We start from the raw sequence: 21,232 nt of genomic DNA, 5'->3' as shown, positions 1-21,232 counted from the left end.
ACACGTTTTTTCAAGAATTGTAACTTTTTTAAGGCGGATTTTTACAACGGAAGAAATTTTACGGTAGGTGGCGCATTTCAATGAAGAATATGTTCAACTACAATTTTTCTCAACAAAATTTTAACGTTTACATCATGTAAATAACAATTCATTGTTTAATGAATTTCCATGATCTTGATTTACTTATACATTATACATATTTTTGGTTAAAAGCCATAAACACAAAATATAATTATGTTCATGTATATTTAATATTTTACGATAGTTTCAAAATTTTACTAAATTGAAATTACTACCAGTAATTAAATTACAACTGATAGTATAATAACTCAGTAGCAAATATGATAAATGTTACAGTGGCACTATAGTACATTTCAAAGTTAAATCCACTTAATGGCCATCCTCATCATCCGGACTATCATCATCCAGATCTTCCTGAGATTCCTCAGTATGTGGCCACGTTGTTGCTATATCGGTTCTCATGAATCCTTCTGGGTATGCATCCCTATAATCCTCCATTGTCATTTCTGCGAACGGTATCATACCTGCTACTTCATCTAAACCAGTCTTCATTTTTGCAATTGCTTCATTTGCTTGTTGATTGAATGATTCTATCTTTTTAGCCTATAATAGTAACACAACAGTATTATTAGTACATGCAAATTTTAAATATAAAATATTGAAAACTTAAGAGAAAACAAAATAGCATTACCATTTCTTGTTGTTCAATATCAATCTTCTCTGTATATTTGTCTTGTGGATATGGAATAGATAATGCTTCGTATTCTTTTTGAAATTTATCTACTAAGCCAGGAGTTATAACAGCTTTTCTGTAATATGCCCAATCAATTTGTGGCATAGTTTCTGGATTAGCCATCATACTGTAAAACAAATTTTTCACTAAATCACTTGGATGTTTTATATCTATTTGAATATTACTTACATATATTAATATAATTAAATCATTATTAATGTTAATTCTTAATAATTTCGTAACAGATTACCATTCTACCGTGTACACGACTGTCTTTGAAATAACTCTGAGGAGGTTATGACAATTTGTCTTTGTATCGATTTATGCAAAAGTCGACTAAAACAGAACTAAATTCAACTAATATTCGTATGTAAAAGCAGAATAACGTATTTGTTAGTTTACACAATCATTTTAATAGGGATATTTAACCTGTACATGTGGAAATATTATGTAACAAGATAAATGTTCGAGTGATAATTTCGAATCTGAATTTTACTAACCGCTGTAAATATTTATCGGAGTTAGATTTAAAAGCCGAGAAAGTGGCTCTCTCGGATTCTGGGAGTCGCTCAGCAAGAGCGCTCCAGTTAATCGCTTTAATCGCTCTTCGTGACATTTCTTTGTGACAATTTCTCCGATAAACGAAACACAAACCTTTACAGCCCCAGACTCCGACAGATACTACAGTATGTACTACTTTGCCAGTATTATCGATTAATCGAATTCTACGTCGTTTCAACTCGAAACGAGATATCGATTGTAAATGATATTCGATTTACAAGTATCTTTTATCGATACCTATTTTTTGCAAAACTTAAATATCGCATAATTGCGAGATATCGTAATGAATAACTAAAAAAGCAAACGTAGACGGATATTTAAGTAAAAAGATGTATGTAGACTGTATATTTTTGCTATTATATTAATATAATCCTTTAAATAGTTCGATTAACTTTGAATGTAATAGTTTGAACTAGAATGAATACCATGTTACAGAAGAACAATTAAGTGAGTAATACGTGTATTAAAAAATAAGAAAATAATTAAGTTTTCATTTTATTTTGCTTCAAATTTGCTATAAATTTAAATTTACAATAGGAAGAATCGAGTAGCAACTTGTATGGACTTGGTACATTATGTACATCTGTAAACTTGAAGACAATAAAACAAATTGGTGACAGAGATCGAAATAGTCGAAACAACATATTTAGTGTACACAGTAAGATGCATACTATTCAAAAGTCTGTATGAAAATGATGGGAACGCATGCCTTTTGCGCAAATCATTTCTTATTGGTCGAACGTTGTAACCCGTTTGTATTAGTAAGATAGTAATGACAGGATCACTGCTTTTGTCCGTACAAAGAATTATCTTTGTGTGTAGAAATTGTTTTGTACACATTCAAATAAGGATATGCATTGTCTAATATGTGTACATATATATATATATATGCTTTTGCAGATGTATATTTTTGTTCTACGCAAGCTTAAGTTGCATTAGAACAGCAACACATAGGTAAAACGTTTGTGTGTACTGCACGTAGGCTTGTACATAGTAATGAAGCGCAGACGACAAGATCGATAGAAGAGAAAGATCGTTATCACGGGGTACATGGAGTATGAAAAGGAAAGTAGAATAGCGAAGGAGTAGAGAGAGTGAAATAGACATTTGGTGGGTGCGAATAGTTGCGTGGTTGCCCCGGTGGTGAGTGACGAGGATGGACGGAGAGGGCGGAGCGGGCGGCAATGGTCAGGCGGCGAGCATAAAGAGGATAGGATAATATCGGTGCGCGACCTCCGCAGTAGCTTCAAGTTCGCCGCTTTAATACCGGCAGATCTACGATGTAGTTATGCCGAAGAAAAGTACTAGGCATGTGAGAGAGTCGGGGTTAACGAAAAGTTCTCATTATAAAAGCAATAATCTTGGTACGACACCGGAACCAAAAACGAAACACTTTCGAAGCGTTCGGATTGGTCTTACCAACGGTAAACGTTGGCTTTCTCTTAAAAAACGCTTAGGTCTGTCAACAGATGAAGATGTTGCAGTTTATTTACTGGACCTTGCCGAATCTGCTTCCAGGTAGGATCACGATAGATGGCTTCTGACAGTTTATAAACACACCTCTTTCTTTGATTTTTAATTAAAGATTATTTAGACTGACATTATTGTTTTGTTTATGCTGTAAAAACTTTTAATCGATACTTGAACGTACATATTCGGAAGCGGGACTTCCCCTCTGTCGTGTCCAAATTTTCCCTCAAATCGCCATCTTGTGTGAGGTTGATGCTAGAGGGTGAAAATAATCGATAATTTTTTATTCGTTAAAAATACAATCTTGAATTTTATCGATTTCACTGATTTTCATTGATTTTGATTTTATTTGAGAACACGGATCGACCAATACAGAAGAAATGTCTATTTTATTTAACTCCAAATACGAAATGCATTCAGGTAAATCAATTTCCATCTAATATTTATAAAAATGATAGTATCCGTTGTCCGTCTCTTATTTTAAATTGATTCCCTTTTATTTATCTTTAAAAACAAATAATTTATGCTATTGATTTAATAACTTTTTGTATCTACATTTTATATTGTTCAATTAGTGTTGCTCACTTACATGTTTCTGTTCTATAGACACAATACTAAGTGCAATGGAGAAGAAGAAAGGGAAATGGGTCAGGATAAAAAGAGCAAAGAAGAAGCGATGCAGACTGAAGACTTGATAGAAGATGCAGGGGATTCTGTTCGACGGAGTTTAAGAAACCAAAACAATAGTAAAGTTTTAGAATCTGAAACAGTTTCTGTTGATAAAGCACAAACCAAACTGTCCAATGATGTTGAAACATATGTTCGACGCAGCTCAAGATCCAAACATCATAAGAATAAAGCTAAACATCACAAAGATAAGCGGAAAAAGAAAAGGCACCTTAAAACTGAAAATATCATTTCACCATTAGAATCAATGAAGCAATCTTCTAATGATGCAGAATCAGAAGAGGAGGAACAAATTTCCATCAAAAAGGATGACTCTAGATTGGTCACTGGGATAGACAACAAGTCGAATTTAAAAAATAGTCTTCATATTACTACGAAGACAATTGAATCTGTTATGACAAAGACTGAACAGTTAGATAGCATAGAATATATAGAAAATGTAAATATTAATAAAAATGTACTTTATCATGATATAGAAGATGTTGATATGGAAAGGATTATGATGACTAGTGATAAAAGCGAGCAATCAAGGTCTAATAGTTTAGCATCATCTTCAGTTAATAAGAATACTAATGAAAGTGTGGCAGAACAAATTTCAAATACAACAGATTCAACATCCAAGGACAATATGGCTTCTCATATTCAATCAAATGATATGAAGGATTACAAGAATATCTCGAGTAATATCCACTATGGTGTCAATACAAATTCCAATTGTTCGAATACAAGTGTAAACTCAGTTCAAGAAATTGAAGATCGAAAATTGAAAAAGAAACGGAAACGATTGAAGTACAATGCTGAAGAAGAAGATGATGAGAATGTAAAAGAGGATTCATCTGAAGATGTAGATGATTCTATACACAAACATAGGAAAAAGAAACATAAACATACTAATGAACATAAAAATCGTAAACATCATGATGTACGGAAAGCACCGCAGGATGGAATAATTATGCAAGAAGACAAAAATTCTTGTTCTGCAGTAGATGACGCGTCTTCAATTACAGTCGAAAAGTTTCAAAATAAAACAAATATTGAAAATCTAATGTCCGAGCCTCAAAGATTAGCCATTAAAATAAAACTTTGTCAGGAATGTAATAGTCGCCATTTGCAGGATGCTTGCCCATTAACCACACCTCAGTACACTATTCCAGATTTCATGTCATATGAAGATTGGTTAAATAAGCATATAGAAAATTCCGAAGTTTTAAAAGCCGTAAAATCAGATGATCCTATGTCTGAGGGATATGGAAAAGTAACAGAAGATAATAATGAATCGGATGATGATTCTTTATTAAGTGATCAATGTAAAACAAAAATAAAATCTCAGAAAGAGGAAAAACAATTAATTATAGATGTAGATCGACCATTATATGCAAGAGAATCTTTACCTGAATGTTTTGAGTTAAAGATTGCCAATTCAGAACATGGTCTTGGAGTATATGCAAAAAGTTCTATCCCAATGCGTGTTAAATTAGGTCCTCTCGTTGGACGACCAGTTCGAGAAATGGACATTCCTGATGACTTTCCCATGAGACATATTTGGGAGGTAAAATCAATGCAATATTTATAATCTTTGTATGTATAAGTTACATTTATTTTAATTATTATAAGTTTTACACCTAAGAGTTTCCATGATGAAATGATATTCTTTCTTTATTTTTTTTTTTTAGATAGATAATAATGGTAAAACTTCGTATATAAGTACCACTAATCCACTAAAAAGTAATTGGATCCGTTATATTAGACCAGCTGAGACGAAAGAAGAAAGAAGTGTAGCTGTAATAACAAAGCATGGAGAATTACATCTTGTTACTACACAAAATATTGAGTTAGGAATGGAACTGACTTATTGGGCAGATTCACAGTCTTCTGCATGGACACGAAAGAATAAAGTAGACAAAACGAGTATAGTATCGATTCTTTTCATTATAAACCAAGTAAAAGTTTATTTCATTTCATTCATTTCCTTTTTTTGCTCTGCCTAGACTGTGGAGGATGTAATTTAAATTTTGCCCATCCAATATATTATCGTTTACATTGTTGCATCTTCCATGACACTAATTACAGTTTGACTATAAGAAAATATCATTGTAAGGTACGATATATTCTACTACTAATCACTTGTTATTGTATTTTGCGTTTTATAGCGAGTAAACTATACACATTTTATTCTTTTAGGTATGTGGAGCTGCCGTTTTGGGTAAAGATAATATTATGAAACATGCAGCAGAATTGCACGCAGGTCGAGGTGCATATCAATGTCAATACTGCAAGAAATTCTTTTTGCGTCTCAATTATCTCGAAATGCATCGTACCTATGGATGTGCGCAAAATCCACAACGTTCAAGACCATTATGTGATTTTTGCGGCCGTAAATTTTGTCAACCACAAAAATTGAAAGTGCATATTAAAAGAATGCATAGCGGTAAGTACTTATGTAACATAATCAATAAAGTTTGTTTCTAACACTGTTTAAATGAATTTTTAGATATGTCAGAAGTGCTCCGAGAGTTTCAGTGTAAGTTATGTTTAAAACTATTAGGTTCACGTGCTGCACTTCAACGTCATATGAAAGAAGTTCATCATAAAGACGTAGTCGGTGCAGCAACTTGTGACCGATGTGGAAAAATGTTCCAAAATAAGAGTAATCTGAAAATACATATGTTAACACATAGTGGTGTAAAACCATTCAAGTAAGATTGTAATGTTCTTCTATATCAGCCCTGTGCAACTGGAGCGTGTATGTTTTATACTAATAAAAACCACACCAAATGGGATTTTATACACAGAAACGTATACAAAGAATTTTCATTGAAAATCAGTTGCACAGGTAATATGATTTATTCTACATTTTTAGTAATAAGTGTTTGCTTCAATTATAGATGTAAAGAAAATGGTTGCAAAGCAGCTTTTACAACTAAACAATGTCTGCAATTTCATTACAAAAAAGTGCATGGCCTTACGGAAGAAATGATGCCAAAAATCGAACGATCTGTTGCTTACACTTTTGATGCATATAGTGGTGGACTTGTTGAAGACGTTGGTCGCGGCAAGACTCCACGATCTAGTAGAAAAACATCTCAGGTTAGTTTTCAAACAAAATATATTTTATTTCGCATACACTAATAGGATCAAATTATTTTGTATTTATTTTTATCTACTGTATTTTCAGCAAGAGGATAATAGTAATGAAACATCTATAGATGATGACAATTTTAAAAATGAGTTAAAAATTGAAATGCCAAAAAACTCTACACATTCAACTATAATTGAGTTTGGAACAAGTCCCACGTCCAAGTATAAAGTTGAGCATAATCCACGAATTTCAACACCGTCGCTTCCAATGGGTGCATCAATATCAAGCAGTCTTGAACCGGCGATGGAAACTGTCCGCACAGAAACGGATATATATAGTACTTCCAGATTGCAAAGTAAAGGAAGTAAAAAGTGGCTTGGTGAATACAACCCTCCAATTACTGCAGATGTAACTGTAGTATCTAATACAATTCCTCATTTAACAAACGTCGTTACCGGAAGTACTTATGAATTTGAAGACACTAGAAAAGAAATTGATGAAAAGGTATCATCATCGACAAGTAGTAATACCAGGGCACAAGGCATTATGGAAAATACTAAATTGGGACTTAGTGTTTATAGAAGAACAGAAAGTGCGAATGCTAGCTTATTAGTCGAAGCTGCTCTTGATGCTGCCGAGAGGGATATAGGAGCGGTAACTAGTCCAATATTAGAGGACAATGATCGCGATACAAATCTCTATTCAATTTCCAGTCAGCTACAATCTCCGTTACCTCAAAGATCACCAAGTCATTTAGATTCCTATATGCAGCAACAAGAGGAACTAATATCTCCTGCACCTACACCGGATAGTCGAAGTACACCACCCACGCATTTGCACGTTGATTATCAACTACATCGGCCGGTCGATTACATCGGCACACCCAGAACGCATAACATCGAACAGTATTTACATCACGAGGAAATGCCACGTGTTTCTTCGCCAAACAGTTATATGCACATTCAGCAAGAGGATCTAGTATCACCTTCAGCAACACCAAATCCTCGATATCAAGACGTGCATCACCATCATCATCATCACCATCATCATCACCATCATCCGCTGTCCGCCGACAATTTATCTAGTGATGAAGGCGATTCGGTTGCTCAAAATCTCAGTCTTTCCGTGAAAGAGAAATCAATGCAGTTAGATCTTTCAACACCATATAAATACGATTCGCTCGAGCAAGATTTTGCTAGAGAAAGATCAAGTTTCGAGCCTTTGGTTCTCAATGGTGAGCTTCAAGGTTTGGATATGTCTGCCAGGGGATTTCATCATGGTTTTGGTGTACAAATACAAAATCCACGGTATCACCATCATCATTTGTACGAAATTGCAGAAAGGCAAAGTGTGGATCTTAGCAGAACTGGGAGTTATTCAATATCACCCACGCCTTTATCGGTAGCCTCTCAAGTATCATCCGGTTCTTCAATAACAGTAGCTGTACCACCGCCACCACCTCCACCACCACCACCTCCTCCTCCGCCACCTCCTCCAGCTCCTCCACCCCCTCCGCCTCCGCCTCCGCCGCCACCTCCTCCGCCTCCACCACCTCCTCCACCATATCCTCATAGCGACGTTTTGAGAGTCGTAAGTTTAGATCTTACTCCCGGCGGACGACATACCGTGGATCTCACTCTTTCAAGACCTCACCACTTGCACGGTTCTGGTGCTCGTGTAATAACGAGTCCCCAACCTGCAGGTTCCGGTAATCCACATATCGTACCTGACGCGGTGGATGGACGGATTTTATCATCTCCTCCACCACCACCTTCTTTGTCAGGATACAACCCAAGTTATCCTGTAAGTCCTGCTCCATATCATCCACCGAGATCAGGATACCACCATTATTCTGGCTACTATTAACTGGCAGACAGTTTCAGTACCTTTTAGTGTCCATTGAATATCCTCCTTTAACGTAACTTTTTTCTATAAAGAAATCTTAGTCGTGAGTAATCAAAGATTACGGTATGTGACTTGTCAGTATTGCGACGTAACATGAAACCATCGATTGCATCGTTGATTATTAGTTTCGTCTATTTAGAATTCCATACATTTAAGACCGTGAGCTACTCGAAGTAAAAAATTTCGTTTATACGATCAACTACGAAGACCATTTAGGAAAATGTCAGTCAAATTCATTTGGTCTCTATTGCACACACGTAATTGAAAGTCAAAGTTAGACACGTTTAAGAATTTATAGAATTTACCTTTCAAATTAAAGTACAACTCTGGGACAGAGATGCGCACAAATGTAACAAAATTTGTTATGTTAGACCGTCTAGTTTTTGAAAGATTTAAAAAGCACACGGTCAGATTAGTCAACCGGTCAAACGTGACCGTGGTAAAATTGTATAGTAAAAAGTGATATGTATCTATTATTTTTGGAGTGAATGTTATTTTTTTAAACTATTTATATAGGCAAAATTGTAGAAATTCGTTATGCAATTAGAAATGCAACGCATGATTAGGAGAAAAAAACTAGTTAGTTTTTCAGTTATGACAATTGTCAGATTACACATTTATGCTATACGTATTCATTTTTGTAAAAGTGAAACACGTGCAGTGATCATGCTTTTTGTTAACTGATGGTAAATTTGATTGAACTAGCTGTTACTTCACCCAAAGTGAATACTTAACTTTTTTCATATATTCTTGTACTTCTTATTCGTAGACAAGAATTTGTTAGGCGTAATGGTGATCACTATCAATTTTTTCAATAGTATTTTTCGGGCGATTAGTCAATAGATCATTGTCTTCAAATTTAGATAACAAAATTCATAGAATTGGATAAATTAATGAACAAAGAGCTGCGATATTGTTAATGCACGACAAATGTTTATCTCTCGAGAAATATTGTGTATCGTAATTTCCGTCAATCGTGACAATTTACAGTATGCAAAATAAATCAATCAAGTTGCCTAACATAGTTGTAAGCGTATTTGCATGGTGATAATGAAACTTAAACGTTCATTTTTGTTCTAGTCATATTGTATTCGTATTAGAGAAATGTTAGTTTATAATGTCGAGCGCTGGGAATGAATTATTTGATATCAAAAATTGATTATCGTTTAATTAGCACAAAGATACTTGTTTATCTCTAAAGTATTATTTCAGTAAATAGACGCGTTTTAAAGTCGGCGACGATAACATATTCAAACTCATTTACAGAGTATGTACTGAGGTGCGCGCAATTTGCAGTATCTAAATTGTACTTCATTAATCATTTGTGAGAACCAAAGAGAGATCGTGTAACCCTTGTGCCAAATCTATAAAACATTTATCATTCTATGTTCATTTTTAATATAAACTTACCGATTATTTTGTATTAAATAAAAATACTCGTAGCATTCATTAATAACCGGTAGGTATATAAATATACAGGTGTACGTATGTATGCGTGATGTATGCAAGCGTATGTGTACGTATGTATATATATGTATATGCAAGTATGTACATAATTGGATAGATACGTGTATGTTGCACGTCTTTTTTAGATAACGTAACGATAAGTTTTAATTTTTAAAATTTCTATTAATTTTCTACTTTTTTAAATTATCCACATTGTTATTCTATTGTTTTAAACAATTATATATTGCATTTTCGCAATCATTAGGGCTTCCTATTCTCATTTAATTAGTTTTCAACACACCTTACTTCTCTTAAAAAAAGGCAACAGCAAAAATAGTGAAGAAAAAGAACAAATTCTCCTCTGATTTATGTATTTATATATTGTTAGCTATAATTATATATACAAAACTTTAAACAATGTTCACAAGTACAAATATGACACGAAATACATTTGTATTGGATTTCTTAATATGGCAAAAGAAGTTAATAGAATAAAATATAAAAATAATAAGATCACAACGAGTCTATTCCTTTCTTGTATTTATCATAATAAAAAAGAAAGGAATTAGCTTATGGAAAAGAGAATAGGAATTAGAATATTATTTGCACCAGTTGTATACAACAAATTCAAATTTTCGCGCCCTCTCAACGCAGTGACCTCAATCAAAGTTACGAAAGAGTTTGTTTCTGCTGGTCGAAACGTATGTATATGCTGTGCTATCTAAAATCTATAGGCTTTCGGTTGTTCGTCGGTGCCGTTTCGCATTCTGCTCTTAAGAGCTTTTTCAATCATCGAGAGACGAAAAGATGGTGAAGTCGGTTATGCGGTCGTCCTTGCTACGCAACCCTGTGGTAATAGTTATCTTTTCTTCTTTTCTTTAATTATTAAAAACTGTCGCTTGTTATTCACAAAAAAGGATGATTTACTTGGGTGTTATGTAAACGATTAGATACTTTTCGGTTTGTCAATGTCTATCGCATTGGTTACATACGCTGACTTATATTAAGTAATTGTCTCCTTTTTGCAATGAAACATCGTTTTCTGGCATCGTTTTCTCTTTACAAAGCTTTTCTTCCATTATAAATACATTTTGAGGACAATTTAGTGATAACAATTCAAAGTTGTCTATTGATGATTTAAGGAAAAATAGGGACGAATATGTGTTAAAATTGAAAATATTTTTTATTGTGTACCAGGTTAGACATTATGCGGTTGCAGCGGCAGCACAAAGTTCTGCTTCTTCAGCTCCAGAAACAAAAGTTTTGGCTAACAAAATCACCATAGCTGCTCATGATACTAATTCTCCAATTGCACAGGTGTCCATCGTTTTCAGGTAATCAATAGTTAAATAATTAACTTATGAGGACCAATGATAGTATTTCTATTATATATGAGTATTTTATTTCTAGAGCTGGGTCACGCAATGAAACATATGATACACAAGGTACAGCACATTATTTAAGGATAGCAGCAGGATTAAGTACATCTTCTTTCTCTTCCTTTGCCATAACAAGAAACATCCAACAGCTTGGTGGATGTTTATTAACTACTCTTGACCGTGAAAGTATAGCTTACACATTGCAAATCACAAGAAATAATTTGTAAATATCTTTTCATGATTCTGTATCAGCAGCATTAAAGAACATTTTTTACAAATTAATCCATCTGTTTCAACAGAACAGATGTTCTTCAGTATTTTGAAGCAGCTGTTACTAAGCCACTGTATAAACCATGGGAAATAACTGATGAATTACAGAGAGTGAAGTATGATTTGACCTGTCTGTCAGATACAACTTTATTAATCGAACTTTTGCACAAAGCAGCTTTCCGTAATGGACTTGGATATTCCCTTTTCTGTCCAGAACATCAATTAGGTAAAATTGGTTCAGAAACTGTAAGTATAATCTTCCTCGAATGATTTTGATAAATAATAATATGTTCTTATGGTTCAAGTAATATTTTATTTTGTCTATTTGTAGTTGCAACATTTTTTTAACAGTTGGTGTACCGCACCTAGATGCGCAGTTGTTGGTACTGGGGTTTCATTAGCAGAACTTGCTGCTTTAGGATCAAATTTAACCATTGGATCAGCAGATAATGCAAATAAAGCCTCAAAATATCATGGTGGAGAACTTCGCATGGAGACCAACTCAAGTTTAACTAATGTTGTAATAGCTGTTGAAGGTGTTAGCTTGAAAAATGAGAAAGATGCTTTAGCATGTGCAGTATTACAAAGAGCATCCGGTACTGTACCAAGAGTTAAGTGGGGATGTGGTACAAGTCCGCTATATAAAGAAATTTCAAATGCTGCTGGAACAGAACCATTTGGTGCACAAACTTTTAATGCTAACTATACTGATTCAGGACTTTTTGGAGTTGTTTTATGTTCACCACCTAATATAAGTGGACCTGTCAGTAAACATAATTCTATATATGTAATTGTAATATAGGTATTATTTCCATATATTTTAGTGTCAATTCCAATTTTATTTTAGGTGACAAAAGCAGCCAGCAAGTGGTTGAAATCATTAAATGTATCTGATAATGATATCGCTCGTGGCAAGAGTATATTGAAAATTGAAGTTTTGGATGCAGCGGATAATGAACTTTGCTTGTTAGAAAGTATGCAACAGCAAGCTATATTAAAAGGTCAAGTTTCTACACCAGCATCATTAGTTAATGACATCGACAAACTTTCCGCATCTGACGTTAAAGCTGTACGTATCATTTGTAGATTATAATATGTTTTAGGTAGTATATAGATTATAATATATTATAAATGTCCTCTAGGTTGCCAATAAACTTGCCAAAGGAAAGTTATCCATGGCTGCTATTGGTAATTTGAAAACTGTACCATACATAGATGAACTGAAGTAGGTTTCATAAGCTTTTTCTTGGAATGGCAAGTAGCGAGAACTCGATACTAGGTCTCTCCTATCATATGAAAATTGAGACTAAGGTATATGAATCCAAATTGCCGCAACATATTTAATAGTTATGTGCATTTCATCGCAGTGAACATAACTCTGTAGATATGAATAAAAATAAAGTATCTTTATTTCCAGGAATTTTTTCCTATATTACACATTTTTTTATATATATAAAACTTACTTTACAGTTTTACTTATATATTAAAAGAAATGACATTGAAAGTGTTTGCAATTATACGCTTGCATTACAAATAGAAGCTAATACAATTTAATAGAGTTTTATTTCTTCTATTGTATAAAACTTATTACGATTTTTTTGCAACAGTTTCGACGATTTGCCATTGATTGTTCTTTTTAAGATAGGCCTCAAATTTTCCATATCTTTAAATACTTGTAGCTGAAAAGAAAAATGATTAATATACAAATGAAAAAGCTTAAAAAATTATTAAAAATAATGTATCGCTGTTTAGTATAAAAACTTACATGATCGTTTAAAATGTAATTAAGTTTATTAAGTAATGTCGATACTTGTGGATCTCGCGATAATATGTAATGTTGATAGTGAGATTCTAACAAAAGACTAGACCATTCATATAGTTGTTTATCACTTGGTTGCTGTACAATATTGTGAGAAATATCTTCTTGTTCATCTAATTTTTGTATTAAATATTGCAATAATCTAAGTATTTCATCGAAATTCAAACCACGTTTTAGATATAACGATAAAGAAATATCAGAATAAGTAAGACTAAAAATTTTATCAAGAAAATAATTCCTTGAATACAAATTTTCTGTAGTTAGAAGATTATCACCGGTTACACCATTTTGTAACGGTAAAAATATTTCGTCAGGACTCCTTAGTGAAAAGATTAAAAGATCGATCAGTAACTTTTCCGATAAATCTTTTAAGTTATTCAAGCACCATATAATTGCTTCAACATCTTTCGATTCTATTAATTCTGGAATCAATATTTCTTGTATCGCAGCATCACTTAATCCTTCATTTATATAAGACGATATTTGTTTCGAAAGTTTTACAGGAGGTTTTTGCATTTCTTGTTTAACGAAATTTGCTCCGTTCTTTTCCCACTGAGCTACTGTTGACTCTTGTATTACAACGATCTCATTGTCTTCTGTATTCTCATCATTATTTTTAAAACGTAACGAAGATCCAAGTAATGTTGCTATTTTTTGAGGTGCAAGTCGATAGGGTGCAATTGCTAAGTGTCTATTGGCAGCAAGCAATAATTTGTCCTCAATTTTCCATAATTTTGCACCTTTTGTATACAATTTTAATTTTTGTGCATCTTGTATTAGTTTAAATTGTACATTATAAATCATTAACACAGCCCCTTCTTCAGAGACATCAGCTCCATACATTGCCACAGTGGCTTCATTTAACGATGTCATAACCACTGGGTGTTTGGTATTCATATTATTAATAATACCAATTAATGTACTTAAGTTAGTTTCTCTATTAATTTCCATCAAAGGATGACTGTACAATCTTCCATGTGACCCTGATAAATAGATAAAAAGGACAAAACAGAAATTATTCTAGAGAAAATCAAAATTTCAAAAACAAAATTAACTTACATAACGTTAATAGGCAAGCTTTATTTTTTGCTTGCAATACTGTATGACCAACTAATTCTTCTGATCTTCTCTTTAATTCCATTCTTTTAAGAGAACTTATCTCTTCAGAATAAGTCTCATTGTTAAGTTTAACTACAACACAGTTGTTAACTCCTTCAATTTCAGTCATTATACACAAACTTATTTTATCACCAATACGAATCAACTGGCAATCTAAAATTTTTTCATTGATCTTTAATATTCCATCTTTAGACCAAGTTTTCCTATTTTCTATAGCTCCTCTTAGTGAAGCAGTAGCTCCATTTTTGCACACCAATACAGGAGGACAGCCTTCGAGTGTAAGAATGGTATGCAAGTCGCATTGAAACTTATATCCCTTAATGCTATTTAAATCTGTTTCTTCAGCAGACCAAAGGCGTATCTTTTTCTCGTTAAAAATTGCAGCATATTGTCCTGTGGTTTCATCGTAAATAACTTGTGTTGTTAATCGATCCTTACTTGTCCAACTGCTCAATTGCTTCAAATCTTGCAGCTGCGAACAGAATTACGTTGCTATAAGTAATGGAAATTTTTATTGTTTGCACTGTGAATGAATATCACAAGTTGAACAGTTTACCTTATATCGAATTACAATATTTCTTCCTAATGTTACAATTGCACATCCACTTTCTGAATCCCTTTCGACGCCTAACAAATTTTGTTGGTCGATAAGCGGGCATAATGTGTAATACGAATAAAGTTTTGCCATTTCGAGCACATCAAACAAACTCGTTTTAGTCACGTGTAATCTCTATTTACGAAATGGAATAGTTCATTGATAATTGGCATTTTTCTTCGAAGGTTTCAATTTTAACACCTTCATCGACGACATTTGTTTATATTTTTCCAACGATATCGCGCGATTTTTATTTTTATATTAAAATGCTTATACTAGGTCAACGATGAACGATAAAAAAAGAGTGAAATTTAATACTTATATATCGCGATAAGTAAACTACGAAATTCAAATGGGGTTAGTTCCTTTTACCACGCATTTACGAGTACATTCACACGAAATGTACAGGAAACAAATTGTAGCGCCCTCTCGCCTCTGAAATGTAGGCCTAATTTCTAATTTAAAAAGCTATGCTCTATTTAATTATATTTTATTTAAAATAGAGCGTACGACACGGTCGGTATTTAAGTTCATCAGGTACAAATTCTTATAAGGTTCTAAATCTATCCAATACCCCCTATGTCTGGTGTCGTTAAACTGTCTCACTGATTTCATATTAATGTTTGATAATATCTTGTCAATGATATTCGAATCGAAATTGTACGGTTTAAATGGAATTGCTTATTGCGACTTCGACTGTAAACTAGATACTTTACACCATGGATATATCATCGCATCCACCACTGTTGAGAGAAAGAAGATCGGGAAGGGATAAAGCTATATACGTCGAGGGTAACTTGAACAGTAGTTGAGTCTGTCCAGATCATTCACAGTTCCAAGGAAACGATACAATAAACTTTCATTTTTACTATCATTTAGTATAGTGTAAAAAAAGCTTTCGTTCTAACAGAATTCATTTACAGGGATAAATTGTGTATCCTGTATTTTAATATTTCGATATAATTATCAAGGATGAAAATACTGGTCGCGGTCACTATTTTGTGTCTAATCACGGGTAAGTTAATTGAAGTACGTTTTGTGCCTGTAAATTGTAGTATTTTCATTATTTTTATTATAAAGAGTTCAGCTTTATTTCGTCGCGGTCTTTTTCAAATGTTGCCCACTATCCTTCTACTTCTGATTGATACACGTTCCTTGAGTGACTGCATAACATCACGAAGTCTATCGCATCTTGCTGTCGATTCGATTGGAATACCAATCGAAAAGGCAGCAAAAGTACAAACAGAAAAAGATGGGTGTGGAAACAAGAGAATGCGATAGAATATAAAATTTAACTTTCGTTTTTTATCTCCCCTTTCCCACGAGATCGTGACTTCACCGTGATCAGAGAAACGATCGGAGTCACTCTTTAATTCTAATTGTTACTTTATCCTATTTGTTTACAGGGTTTGATTATATGATTTGTTTAAAAGCGGAAAAAGAGGATGATCATTGCGAGACGATGATGAGAAGAATTGATTCCGATGACAGAGCTACTCTAGCGGACAATACACCGGTTAGATTACATTCAACGTGGGTATCGCAAGAGTAAGTTGCAGTTTTTACTTTTCTTTCCCATGGTAAGATTCGTTATGAACGGAGGATATCGAATGCATAATTGTAATTGTATGTAGGTGCGAGGTACGAGCCGGACCGAAATATATTATAAGGAAGTATAGTTTTTTTAAAAATGATACGTTCCTTCTTCTGCAATATCATTATGCCGAAGAATCATGCAGTATCGCAACTTATACTATTACGGCACGAGGTTCAATCGAAATTTTGTCATCGTCCGTCACTGTTCCTGGTGCTAGAGAAACTAAGGTACAATTGGATTCGGTTCATTTGATACCACTCAATAGACAGGTAAATATATTATTATTGTGTAATATTTGAATAGTTCATTTGAATACTTCATTTGAATATATTTCACGTAATTATCTCTATATCAGGTTGCCCATAAATTTGGGCGTAGAATGAACGTAAGTTGCGGCGGTATCGAGTCCAAGTGGCGGCCTTACCTACCGCAACTTATCTACGAACGACCTATAGATTTTTCATCGAACGCAAACTTGCAAATGCACGACTTGAATTCTAATTCTCTCCAAAGCCGCCTGCTGCGATCAAGAAAACGACACACGTTGGATTGCCTCGAAACCTTCGACATTGACTTCACGGAACTTAGATTACTTCGAATCGAAATAAAACGATTTAATTTCGCTACAAACTTGTCGAGACATAATACGAGCAACACAAATAAGACGCGCGAAAGGGTTGAACTATTATTTGGTGGACTTGCACGAAACGTTCATTCCCAAAAAACACAATCAAGACCGAATCGTTTGCAATCTACACCATTAATACGTGGAGATACGGTAAAAATGCATTTCAGATACCAAATTGTTAAGCATTGCATAATTGCATATCTTTATTATCATATTAATATTATTTTAATTTCCAACATTTTGTACTCTCGTTTAATTGTCGTAGGCTATCGACTGTCCAATTTGTGGTAGCGTGTATCGCGCCACTGAGTATAGTCCACCCTTGTTTCATCAAGCACCATCGCTTCCAGCAGTGATCAATGGTTTCTGGATGAGTATTAGATGCGAAAGCGTTGACGGAGGGGCTTGGTCCAAGAGATTTTTCCAGATTTACTCGCATGATAATAGGTGGACAGCGCGATGGACTTACTATGCCGATTCTAAGTGTGCGAATCCTTTGTATACAGTGCACGCAGCTGGGATTTACATACAGCGAGCTGTTCGACAAACGCGTGATGCTGAACAACCAAATATCAAGACATTCGAGAACAATGTTCAAAATAACTTGGAAGATTTAATTATGTTACGAGAAAATCGACGGCAGAAGATGAAAATCGGCTTAGAATCCATTGATCGAATCATTCCTTTTTTGGTCCCAAAAGATTATACTATGCCACCTTCCGGAACAACCGAATTGGATCTACGTGTTCTTGAAAGCCTATTAATTCCTGTTAATAAAATAGTTCCAACTAGTTGCGAATCAACTCTAAGTGGAGTAAGAGGAATAAGACGTATAAGAAGAAACGGAGCGGATCTGTGGTCACAAAACTGTATACATCGGATTATCAAGGCGCCTGCAATTTTTAAATACAAAGCAAGAATTGGTCTGGACTGGAAGGGGGATTATATTTTACTTTTAGCATCATGGAAAAACGATCTCTGGGAAGCCCCTCTTCGTCGGTGTTCCATAACAACTTCGCAAAGTCATTTTAAAGAATCCTGGCACAGATATATGTCTCTTCCTCGAAAAAGCATTCTGTACGATCGATTTACTCGATATAGACGGCATTGGTTTCCTTCTTCAGCCAATATTTATTTTTCGAGAAATTCTTTTCTTATATATTCTACTATTTTACTTCTACTTTATTGGCTACATTTTGTTTGTAATGAATTGTAGTAAAAAAATTGACAAAAAATAGACTGTTTTAATTTTTACTGTAAATAATACTTATTAAAGTTAGTGTTTTAGAGTATGGACGGAAAATATTTAATAATTTTAGTTTTTTGAAAAAGTAATTATTATTAAATTAAATTTCAAACACATAAAGGTCTTTTAGTGCAATCAATAGTAGCTTCAACTTATAAGAGAACTTTGATATCTTAAAAATTGATATTTCTTGTGTAAAAGCATCTCTTAAAGGTAAATAGGGATTACTCTATTTCCTTCTATATAGTTTTATAGTAATAGTTGATATAAAAAATGGTTGCAACAAAAATTTAATGGTTTTTTATACTTTTACAGATTTTTAATGTAGTTCATATGTAGTTATACATTTTCGTATATTGAATAATTTGTCCTTTTATCATGTATCTACATACTGCATTTCTTTTAATAAAGAGGTACGTATTAATTATACAGTATGTAGACAAATATTTAAATATGCTGAAAATAGATATGCAATTATTTACTACATTTTCATATTTTCAGTAACTAGTCAAAAATTCATTGATCAGAAGTGTTCGCAACTATATTTTTTTTATAGTAATCCAAACCAAATCTGGATCACTGGTCATTTATGTATTAAATTATGGTTGGAATATATTAGAAAAATTACAAACCCTAATCTGGACAACACCTGTATGAATGCAGTGAGCTATAACAAAAAGCATATTGCAATAATAATTATAGTTCAAAAAAGAAACTTTGTGTCGTATTTTGTTTTTAAAAATATTTTATTTAATTAATAAAAAAAGCAAACGATTATTTTTCTGCTTTCTTCGATTTTGCAGATGCTTGTGCTTTCATCACTTTCACAACAATCTTTTGTTCTTCGATCAGGAAAGCACGGACAATCCTATAAATGTAAAAATTCATGGAAATGATGAATTTTGCGTTCGTTTTACAAAAATATGGGAAAACAGAAATCTACCTTTCTTTGACGCATTTGTGACAGAGAACACCACCATATACACGTTTCACTGTCTTCTTGCGCCTACACATACGTGACCTCTCCATAGGTCTAGCTGGCTGAATACCCCTTAACTTTTCCTTGCACTGACCACATCTAGGAATCTTCTTCGGTTTCTTAAGATATTGATATACTAATTTTCCACCAGGAGTACGAACACTGTAAAATATATTTTTTTAAAGCAGATTATATTGACAAGCAAACAAACTGCAATACTAATACACGTACAATTCAAATATGAGAAAATTGTTTCCAATATTAAGCACACGTGAGTGTAATATGTATGAAAAGTAAACCAAAACATAACCTTCTATAATATATGAACTTATACTTTTTACATTTTATAGAAACACTTATGCATCAATTTGTGTATACAAATATCGAAGTATAAAGTGCAGGGACATTTCACAATTGTTCTTATGAAAACAAAATACTTACACGCGTCTCCTGTTACTTTTGGTATTATATGACAATCGTCGTCGATAGGTTAGTCGCTGTACCATTTTGGTTCTGAAATATAAAATCGTTCGTTAAGGGAAAACTCATCCATATTATAATAAATTACATCGGAAAAAGGTGCAGATCTCGGAACAATCATGAAAACATTTTCAGCTTTGACGATCAAGCCGAATAATTCTGATAATGAAAAATTGCATAAAATACGGACGAACCTTTTGTAAAGCCAAACGGAAAAGGAAGTAACTAGAATGGAAAAACTGTATTTTACGCAAGCGTAGGGTCACGGCGCGAGCAGTAACGTCTCGTAGCGGTGAAGAGGTTAAAACATTTCTCCATAAACTACAAGTGCATTAGAAACTGTGTGCTGTGAAAGCAATTTCAGAATCCCCTTTGAATTTTTTAAATTATCACTTTAAAATTAAGTTACTACTGCAATTCTATTTTACAGTAATAGTTGTCAATTCTGTTGTTACTACCAATTGCAATCTATTCTAGTAATTGGTAATAGGACACCTACTTGATCTGCTAATTGAATCAATAATTACATTCATGAATTATCACAGCATCATAGCATCATTAAGGACAGAGTGACGGTAGACTGACGAATTATAGGTTATGAGGTAATGTTAGGATAACTTGTTAGAATAAACAATATACAACTTTTAAAAATTTAATTTTCGAAAAATTCTTTGTGGCGCCATCTCTCCGTAAAGTGCTCAAACTGGTCGCATAGCGTTATCGACAACAAAGTAAACTACTTTTCGACTACCATCTCTTCCGCGAGCATAGAAACTATTCGACGAATAGTTTCAACACTTTTTGGAGAGATGACGCTACCAGTTGTTTAGTAGTTTGTACATTAACTTTATTTGTAATACTTTTTTGTTTCATAATTTAAGGCTCTGAAATTCTAGTTTTTGCACGAAAGAACAATTTTGTGTGGTGTTCTAAAAATGTATCAGCTGATGTAGTTAATTTTGTTAATTACACTGCAGTAATGAAAGTTTGAATGCATATCTTCACATAAGGCTATCTTCTTCTATACAATAGGCCATCTGGCTAGGTTCGTTTACTTCCTAGTTTCACCAGGATGTGGCAATTCTTCAAATCAGGTATAACGGACATTGTTGTTGTCTGGATCTTTTTATATAATTACGGAAGTGACAGCATGTATGTAAATACTTTTTTTTTAATGTTTCACACGTTCGAATACTTGGTTTTTGCGTTTGTCTTTTC

At 33.6% G+C, this 21,232-nt stretch overlaps 6 protein-coding genes across 9 annotated transcripts; 3 read left to right on the top strand and 3 right to left on the bottom strand.

Annotated features, from left to right (window-relative positions):
• Positions 1–227: 227 nt before the first annotated feature.
• LOC143427406 (ATP synthase subunit d, mitochondrial) lies at positions 228–1,426 on the bottom strand. Its single transcript, XM_076901505.1, has 3 exons — positions 1,255–1,426; positions 713–881; positions 228–624 (listed from the first exon to the last, which is right to left on the bottom strand). The coding sequence occupies exons 1-3, from the start codon at positions 1,368–1,370 to the stop codon at positions 391–393; spliced, it is 519 nt and encodes a 172-aa protein (XP_076757620.1). The 5' UTR covers positions 1,371–1,426; the 3' UTR covers positions 228–390.
• Positions 1,427–2,222: 796 nt separating this feature from the next.
• Positions 2,223–10,387, top strand: LOC143426581 (uncharacterized). Of its 3 annotated transcripts, XM_076900142.1 has the most exons (9): positions 2,762–2,833; positions 3,140–3,205; positions 3,392–5,021; positions 5,146–5,380; positions 5,461–5,570; positions 5,654–5,900; positions 5,964–6,168; positions 6,358–6,559; positions 6,648–10,386. In XM_076900142.1, the coding sequence occupies exons 3-9, from the start codon at positions 3,429–3,431 to the stop codon at positions 8,415–8,417; spliced, it is 4,362 nt and encodes a 1,453-aa protein (XP_076756257.1). In that variant the 5' UTR covers positions 2,762–2,833; positions 3,140–3,205; positions 3,392–3,428; the 3' UTR covers positions 8,418–10,386. The 3 variants fall into 3 exon arrangements, with proteins under 3 accessions (XP_076756255.1, XP_076756257.1, XP_076756256.1); XM_076900140.1 differs by lacking the exon at positions 3,140–3,205 and having other exon boundaries at positions 2,223–2,833; positions 6,648–10,387; XM_076900141.1 differs by lacking the exon at positions 2,762–2,833 and having other exon boundaries at positions 2,837–3,205.
• A 210-nt stretch (positions 10,388–10,597) lies between these two features.
• On the top strand, positions 10,598–12,971 carry Uqcr-c2 (Ubiquinol-cytochrome c reductase core protein 2). Its single transcript, XM_076901732.1, has 7 exons — positions 10,598–10,754; positions 11,100–11,236; positions 11,313–11,504; positions 11,581–11,797; positions 11,883–12,314; positions 12,399–12,620; positions 12,694–12,971. The coding sequence occupies exons 1-7, from the start codon at positions 10,710–10,712 to the stop codon at positions 12,778–12,780; spliced, it is 1,332 nt and encodes a 443-aa protein (XP_076757847.1). The 5' UTR covers positions 10,598–10,709; the 3' UTR covers positions 12,781–12,971.
• LOC143427515 (nucleolar protein 11) lies at positions 12,947–15,480 on the bottom strand. The gene is made up of 4 exons (XM_076901729.1): positions 15,046–15,480; positions 14,430–14,961; positions 13,317–14,353; positions 12,947–13,230 (listed from the first exon to the last, which is right to left on the bottom strand). The coding sequence occupies exons 1-4, from the start codon at positions 15,175–15,177 to the stop codon at positions 13,102–13,104; spliced, it is 1,830 nt and encodes a 609-aa protein (XP_076757844.1). The 5' UTR covers positions 15,178–15,480; the 3' UTR covers positions 12,947–13,101.
• A 238-nt stretch (positions 15,481–15,718) lies between these two features.
• LOC143427516 (protein APCDD1) lies at positions 15,719–18,537 on the top strand. Of its 2 annotated transcripts, XM_076901730.1 has the most exons (6): positions 15,719–15,876; positions 16,008–16,099; positions 16,491–16,632; positions 16,719–16,950; positions 17,037–17,459; positions 17,575–18,537. In XM_076901730.1, exons 2-6 carry the CDS (start codon positions 16,057–16,059, stop codon positions 18,523–18,525), a joined length of 1,791 nt encoding a protein of 596 aa, XP_076757845.1. In that variant the 5' UTR covers positions 15,719–15,876; positions 16,008–16,056; the 3' UTR covers positions 18,526–18,537. The 2 variants fall into 2 exon arrangements, with proteins under 2 accessions (XP_076757845.1, XP_076757846.1); XM_076901731.1 differs by lacking the exon at positions 16,008–16,099 and having other exon boundaries at positions 15,865–15,876.
• Positions 18,538–19,271: 734 nt separating this feature from the next.
• On the bottom strand, positions 19,272–20,281 carry LOC143427518 (large ribosomal subunit protein eL34). The gene is made up of 4 exons (XM_076901733.1): positions 20,209–20,281; positions 19,976–20,047; positions 19,499–19,696; positions 19,272–19,423 (listed from the first exon to the last, which is right to left on the bottom strand). The coding sequence occupies exons 2-4, from the start codon at positions 20,038–20,040 to the stop codon at positions 19,330–19,332; spliced, it is 357 nt and encodes a 118-aa protein (XP_076757848.1). The 5' UTR covers positions 20,041–20,047; positions 20,209–20,281; the 3' UTR covers positions 19,272–19,329.
• Positions 20,282–21,232: the final 951 nt, after the last annotated feature.

Source organism: Xylocopa sonorina, chromosome 9 (genome assembly GCF_050948175.1).
Source record: "Xylocopa sonorina isolate GNS202 chromosome 9, iyXylSono1_principal, whole genome shotgun sequence".
NCBI classification, from domain to species: Eukaryota; Metazoa; Arthropoda; class Insecta; order Hymenoptera; family Apidae; genus Xylocopa; species Xylocopa sonorina.
Note: the sequence above shows the minus strand (reverse complement) of the source record. Positions and strands in the feature narration are given on the sequence as shown.

What these genes read in the sequence shown, in the direction of transcription:
- LOC143427516 (XM_076901730.1), top strand. Translation starts at nt 16,057, where the DNA reads ATGAAAATACTGGTCGCGGTCACTATTTTGTGTCTAATCACGG. An exon ending in TATTTTGTGTCTAATCACGG is followed by an intron (nt 16,100 to 16,490) that starts GTAAGTTAATTG and finishes ATTTGTTTACAG; the next exon opens with GGTTTGATTATATGATTTGT. An exon ending in TGATACCACTCAATAGACAG is followed by an intron (nt 16,951 to 17,036) that starts GTAAATATATTA and finishes TCTCTATATCAG; the next exon opens with GTTGCCCATAAATTTGGGCG.
- LOC143427515 (XM_076901729.1), bottom strand. Translation starts at nt 15,177, where the DNA reads ATGGCAAAACTTTATTCGTATTACACATTATGCCCGCTTATCGACCAA. An exon ending in ATATTGTAATTCGATATAAG is followed by an intron (nt 14,962 to 15,045) that starts GTAAACTGTTCA and finishes TTCTGTTCGCAG; the next exon opens with CTGCAAGATTTGAAGCAATT. An exon ending in ATTACATTTTAAACGATCAT is followed by an intron (nt 13,231 to 13,316) that starts GTAAGTTTTTAT and finishes TTTTCTTTTCAG; the next exon opens with CTACAAGTATTTAAAGATAT.
- LOC143427518 (XM_076901733.1), bottom strand. Translation starts at nt 20,040, where the DNA reads ATGGTACAGCGACTAACCTATCGACGACGATTGTCATATAATACCAAA. An exon ending in AAAAGTAACAGGAGACGCGT is followed by an intron (nt 19,697 to 19,975) that starts GTAAGTATTTTG and finishes TATATTTTACAG; the next exon opens with TGTTCGTACTCCTGGTGGAA. An exon ending in CACAAATGCGTCAAAGAAAG is followed by an intron (nt 19,424 to 19,498) that starts GTAGATTTCTGT and finishes TTACATTTATAG; the next exon opens with GATTGTCCGTGCTTTCCTGA.
- Uqcr-c2 (XM_076901732.1), top strand. Translation starts at nt 10,710, where the DNA reads ATGGTGAAGTCGGTTATGCGGTCGTCCTTGCTACGCAACCCTGTG. An exon ending in CCTTGCTACGCAACCCTGTG is followed by an intron (nt 10,755 to 11,099) that starts GTAATAGTTATC and finishes ATTGTGTACCAG; the next exon opens with GTTAGACATTATGCGGTTGC. An exon ending in CACCTAATATAAGTGGACCT is followed by an intron (nt 12,315 to 12,398) that starts GTCAGTAAACAT and finishes ATTTTATTTTAG; the next exon opens with GTGACAAAAGCAGCCAGCAA.
- LOC143427406 (XM_076901505.1), bottom strand. Translation starts at nt 1,370, where the DNA reads ATGTCACGAAGAGCGATTAAAGCGATTAACTGGAGCGCTCTTGCTGAG. An exon ending in TCCGATAAATATTTACAGCG is followed by an intron (nt 882 to 1,254) that starts GTTAGTAAAATT and finishes TTTGTTTTACAG; the next exon opens with TATGATGGCTAATCCAGAAA. An exon ending in ATATTGAACAACAAGAAATG is followed by an intron (nt 625 to 712) that starts GTAATGCTATTT and finishes TTACTATTATAG; the next exon opens with GCTAAAAAGATAGAATCATT.
- LOC143426581 (XM_076900140.1), top strand. Translation starts at nt 2,604, where the DNA reads ATGCCGAAGAAAAGTACTAGGCATGTGAGAGAGTCGGGGTTAACGAAA. An exon ending in TAAGAAAATATCATTGTAAG is followed by an intron (nt 5,571 to 5,653) that starts GTACGATATATT and finishes TTATTCTTTTAG; the next exon opens with GTATGTGGAGCTGCCGTTTT. An exon ending in AGTGGTGTAAAACCATTCAA is followed by an intron (nt 6,169 to 6,357) that starts GTAAGATTGTAA and finishes CTTCAATTATAG; the next exon opens with ATGTAAAGAAAATGGTTGCA.